General features: G+C 45.4%; 1 protein-coding gene across 1 annotated transcript in view; it reads right to left on the reverse strand.

The window, feature by feature from the left end:
• LOC134453354 (short transient receptor potential channel 7-like) overlaps window positions 1-6000 on the reverse strand; it is a 30076-nt gene extending 24076 nt beyond the window's left edge. Inside the window, exons 1-4 of the mRNA XM_063204231.1 lie at window positions 5977-6000; window positions 5279-5321; window positions 4591-4957; window positions 2192-2526 (exon numbers count right to left, since the gene is read on the reverse strand). Of these exons, the coding sequence (XP_063060301.1) occupies window positions 2192-2526; window positions 4591-4957; window positions 5279-5321; window positions 5977-6000 (769 nt within the window). The remainder of the gene's footprint in view (window positions 1-2191; window positions 2527-4590; window positions 4958-5278; window positions 5322-5976) is intronic.

Here is a 6000-nt window from a genome sequence, read left to right on the forward strand (position 1 = left end):
CATTTTGCCGTCCAGCAGTTGGCGCTGGTTTTCCAGGCTACTGGCCCTTGGGTGTGTCTGCCATGACTCAGTAGAAGGCATCACAGCATACATCTACAGTAGGTAAAACCAGGTTTGAATCCAACCTGAGGTCATTTCCCCATCGTTTCATATCTCCTCTCCACTTGCTTTATCAAATAAAGGGACTAAAAGGGACGACCATACTGTGGGTGATTGCCTTTACTGGTGGTTAGCAGTAGAGTAGAGCCTCTCTCTGTCACTGTGCTGTCAATAAGCCCAAAAAGCAAAAAGTTACCCCGTGTCTGATTACCTTTTCTGATGGCCAGCAACAGTGTCCACTGTCACTACAAAAAGTACTTTAATCCCTAAGACACGGCTTTATAAAGTAGCTGTTACCAGAATGGCAATGACCAAGTTGTAATGTATTACTAAAGGTCCCGTGCACTGTCATAGTAGTGTAGTACTATAGTAGCTAACTTTCAATGTCTATTACAGCGTGCCACAGGAGGTATGGTGCACATTAAGGGGGGCTACAGAAAGTTTCCCCGTGTGTGTGTACCTGGTAACACTTTATTTTAGGGACACATCTTTTAGCACTAATACATACAATATTAATGCCTGTGTAAGTAACTTGTAAGGCATGTACTAAGCAAAATAAGACAGTTGTTAAGCATGTATTCACAAATGTCTTGTTCATGCCCAAGTAGGGATTTATTACTAATATAACCTTAGTAAGGACCAGTAAGCCTATATTTCTATTTATTAGTAAGTAGTAAGTGGCAGAATACAATGTGTATAAGCTCCCGACACACTGTGTGAACAAACCCTGAACAGTGTGAAAACAGATGCAGAATAAGGGTCCCTATTCTAAAGTGATGAATTGGTCAGCCCAGATGGCTCAGGGCCTCTGCACTACCAAAGTCCTAGGGCCCCAACACTACCCAGGCCTGCACTATCTAGCCCCACTGATCTACAAAGTGTAAGGGTATATCAAATAATTAACACTTATCTAGCTGAGTCATCTAGTTTTCTCTTGTTCACATTAATGAGAAGAGGTAACAAGAGCCTATATATAGCAAGGATTTAACGTACACTTGTCAATGGCGGTGGGTTGGTGAGATGTAATTTTTTTTCATGTACCACTGAGTTTTAATTGTAAAAAAAACCCAAAATAAATGCAGGACATTAGAATAATAGTTTTGAAGCAAAACTAAACTACTCTTTTGTGATAATTAAGTGAATGTTTGAGAACATTAGCTTCAAGAAGTGCAGTGCATGATGGGTACGCAATCTAGGCCAACAGACAACCTACCCAGCTCTGAGCCTACGTCCTTAGCTCCTCCCCTCACTTGTGAAATTTAGTTGCTATCCAAACAATTTGCCATGTACGTAACAACAGAAATATTATCATTGCTGCATTGGCCATGCATTGCATTTCTGACTAAGGGCGTACCCATCATGCACTGCACTTCTTGTAGCTAAGTTTCTCAAACATTAACTTATTTATCAGAAAGGAATAGCTTAGTTTCGCTTCCAAACTATTACTCATCGTTATATTCTGCATTTATTGTAGGGTTTTTACAATTAAAACTAATTGGTGTATGAAAAAATGACATCTCACCACCCACCGTCATTGATAACTTTACGTCCAATCCTTGCTATATAATGCTTCCAATTACTCATGAACATAATGAGTAGAATAAGTGAGATCTTCATACCTACTGAGACTGATGTAGAATCTGAAATGAGCATACACTTTGCTTCACGGGGGGGCTAGGCACTGCGGGGGCCCTAAGCCATCTGGGCTGAGCAATGCATCACTTTAGAATAGGGACCCTTATTCCACATCTGTTTTCACACTGTTCAGGGTTTGTTCACACAGTGTACCAGGAGCTTATACACATTGTATTCTGGCCCTTACTGCTTACACATAAATAGAAATCTAGGTCTACTAGGTCCTTACTAAGGTTATATTGGTAATAAATCCCTTATTGTGCATGAACAAGACATTTGTGAATACATGCTTAACAACTGTCTTATTTTGCTTAGTACATGCCTTACAAGTTACTTACACATGCATTAATATTTTATGTATTAGTGCTAATAGATGTGTCCCTAAAATAAAGTGTTACCGAATACCTTTGCTGATGGCCAGCAGCAGGGCGTCCCCGACCCGTGTGTGTGTGAATACCTTTGCTGATGGCCAGCAGCAGGGCGTCCCCGACCCGCGCCAGGCCCTCCTTCTTCAGCAGCAGCTCGGTGACCTCCAGGTGCTCGTTGCCCACCGCCAGCTGCAATGCATTCTGGCCCATGTAGTCCACGCAGTTGACGTTGAGCGTCTTGGACTCCTCCAGCGTCTTGCGCACCACGGGGATGTTGCCGTACTCGGCGGCGTCCAGGAAGCGCTCCTCCTCGGCCGACAGGCTGGTGGCCCGCTCGCTGAACATGTAGGCGGGGCCGCGCACGGCCTGCCGACGCCCCTTCTCCCGCAGCGTGGTGTGGCGCCGCTGGCTCATGGTCTCCAGGCTACGGAGGGTGTACGGAGAGAGTTAAGACAAACTGGGCTACTTCACAGTGACTAGACCCAGGGATGACTGGAGCACTCAGCAACTTTTTTAGAGGTTTTTTATTATTTTGGTGCACAAAATGACTGACGTTTCAGCTGTGTCTTTGTGGCCCTACATGCTCAGGTATCATACTTCAATATTTAGGAAATCTGTCAAGGAGAGAAAAATCGAATTGTAAATCCAAGTACAGGTAGCCTAGAGTGACACCTCAATGACATAATATTACAGCTGATGATGCCAGTGACATAAAAGCCAATGATGAATCCCTCTTTTATTTGTTTTAGATTTTTTTTTAAATGTTAACCATGTAAGCTCATGTGCCACTTTATTCAGGTCAATCAATGTAAGCCGTGGTGGCTTTGTGGCCCTGTAGTGTTCAAACACCTTTCAATATTATACATCAATATTTGAGAAATCTGTCAAGGAGTGAGAAATTGGACCATGATGAATCGAAGTACAGGTATAGCCTAGAATGACACTTTCACAACATAGCACCACAGTTGATGATGTGAGGGGCATAAAGGTCAATGAAGTATATCCCCTCCAGTCTTATATTGTGTGCTAGTTAATATTGTCTACCAGATGATATTGATTGAGAAATCATCAAGCAGCAGTTTCCCAATTCCCCAATGGATGATGGATGTGTGTCCTGTCCAGGGCCGGATTAAGATCACCTGGGGCCCCTAGGCTACAGGTTGCTGTGGGCCCCCCTGGAAGTCAAATTCAGCAACAAATTTACATAGACATGGTCATAATTATGAGCTAGGAATGACGGATAACACATTTACCAACTGTATTCAACATGACGGATGCATTTTCAATATTCCAGCTTGTCACAATTCTGCAATTTGTCAGTTTTGGCCAATCAGGGGGCCCATGGCAGGTGGGGGGCCCTAGGCTGCAGCCATATCTAGCCTGTGCGTTAATGCGGCCCTGGTCCTGTCCTCCCCCTCTTTTCAGAGCAGTGAGTGAAAATTGACCATGGAGAAATCTGTCTAGAACTATGGCGAATAAAAAGGGACTCTCCATTTTGAAATGGGCTTCTTTGTTGTAGCTGCCTGTCACACACATTTCATAAAAGGTATAAAAAGAGTGAATTAAGAACTGTGGAGAAGACAAAATGTAAATGGAGGAAAAAACATATCTGGACATATCTGTGATGAAGAGAAAACTGAAAACCCAGCTGTGGTAGCTCGATAAAGGGAGGGAAAGGATGAGTGATGACATGAGTAAGTAATCAAGGAGGGGGCATTCAAAACATGATCACTTACTTAATAAAAGAAAACGAGTGGATAGAGCTCAAGAAGGAAGACAGGAAAGGAAGAAAGCAAAGGCAACATTAGCAGAAGTTCCAGGTGTGTTAGCCTATCCCCTGACTGACGTATTGTAGCTATAGGCCTGATAGGAATAACAAGGAATAATAATAATAATAACAAGGAATAATAATAATAATAATAATAATAATAATAATAATGATAATAATAACCCTTAATCTCACAAAAGTCACCATGAGGTTTTGCTTTCATTACAAATATGGGTACATAATATGGGGAATGTGTGTGTGTGTGTGTGTGTGTGTGTGTGTGTGTGTGTGTGTGTGTGTGTGTGTGTGTGTGTGTGTGTGTGTGTGTGTGTGTGTGTGTGTGCGTGCGTGCGTGCGTGCGTGCGTGCGTGTGTGTGTGTGTGTGTCTGTAGGTGGGCATTTGAGAAAAAATAGCCTGCTGTTTGGGAACAACCTTTGAACGTAATCTATTAGTGCACTAGCCTACCAGTTGCAAAAAGTCTTCCATCCACATGACAATTTTGAAACGCCATCATGCCTTTCTTTCAGAGAGAGAGAGAGAGAGAGAGAGAGAGAGAGAGAGAGAGAGAGAGAGAGAGAGAGAGAGAGAGAGAGAGAGAGAGAGAGAGAGAGAGAGAGCGCGAGAGAGCGTTCTTACGTTTATCTGCTTACACACATGGATCAGATTCGGGTAACAGGTCAAAACGAATTCTAGGCAAGTAAAAGAACAGTTGAACTTACGTATGAGACGTAGTGAACTGAGAATCCCGGTTGTAGGCGAAGCTGTGAAGCAGCACCTGCTCTGGCTGATAGCGCGTTTCCAAAAGTTTCGCCACGCCGCCGGGCTCCTCCGTGGTGGCAGTTATCGCGACTGCCTGTAGCGCCGAGTTGCTAATGGCACCTGCGATGCCATATTCGGCTGTCCGGTACCGGCGCGTGTCGCCAGCTTTCCGTCGAAACAGGGCGCCAGGTAGAGTCATGCAGCGGCTCAGCGTGGGCGGCAGCGGCTCTGCGCGCAGGGTCTGTGGCATTCCAATTACGAACGCATGCTGTTGCTGTTGTTCACCCGAGGGGGATTCTGACTCCGGCGGGGACCTCCAAACGTTCTCTATTTTGTGTTTAGGAGAGAACGGTATGGGTGGCACACACACACACACACACACACACACACACACACACACACACACACACACACACACACACACACACACACAGAGAGAGAGAGAGAGAGAGAGAGAGAGAGAGAGAGAGAGAGAGAGAGAGAGAGAAGAGCTAAGTAGCCTACAACTGCCATATTAAACTCAGCATGTTTCTTTTCATGCACAAAAAACCCAAAACATACCCATTGCCTTGCTTTGCTCTGCAGAGAGACCAACTCCAGAGATACATCAAGGGGACCTGAAACGGCACAAACAGAATCCGGGCTCACCGTGTGGCCTCAGATCCACCTGGCTGCCAGTCTGTGGCCTTGGCTAAGTAAACACAGAACTGCACCACACACTCAGATCACACACCCAGAGAGAGGACGCAAAGCTTCAGGTGTGCTTCTGCTCTGCTACTGCAGGTGAAATCACATTTAAGGTGTCACTTTCAATCAAACTGCATGTTCCGCAAAGTCTCCCATGGCCGTTTCTGCTGATGATTGATTGAGCTGCTATAGTTGGGCAGCCAGAGAGAGCTTCGCTGGTCATCTGTGTCAGCTGTGGTGGTGGTGGTGGCAGACAGACTGCTTTGATGCACATCAAAGAACCAGGCACGCATCCGATCCATCCGAACCTGGAGACAGACAGGCAGGCACACACACATGAGAGCAGAGCACTTTTTAATCTAATGCCTTAGAGCCACAAACATGATTTTCCACTTCCAGAGGAGACCGTAACTCAATGAGTCCCCCAGAACAAACGTTCCAGAATGAGGGCCATTAGGATGACGTGTGGTCACACACAAGCTAGCAGGTCACCTTATAGCGCTGTGTGAACACAGCATGCAGGGCCGCTGACAGCCCAGGGCAGTCCAGGGCTGACAGCCCAGGACAAAGTCATGTGAAAGGGCCCCCTACCCAATACATACAATGTAATGGGGAGCCATTTCTGGGCCCCCTATCTCCCTGGGCCCGGGACAACATACCCCATTGTCACACCCTGTTGGCAT

This window comes from Engraulis encrasicolus, chromosome 7 (assembly GCF_034702125.1).
Source record: "Engraulis encrasicolus isolate BLACKSEA-1 chromosome 7, IST_EnEncr_1.0, whole genome shotgun sequence".
Taxonomy (NCBI): Eukaryota; Metazoa; Chordata; class Actinopteri; order Clupeiformes; family Engraulidae; genus Engraulis; species Engraulis encrasicolus.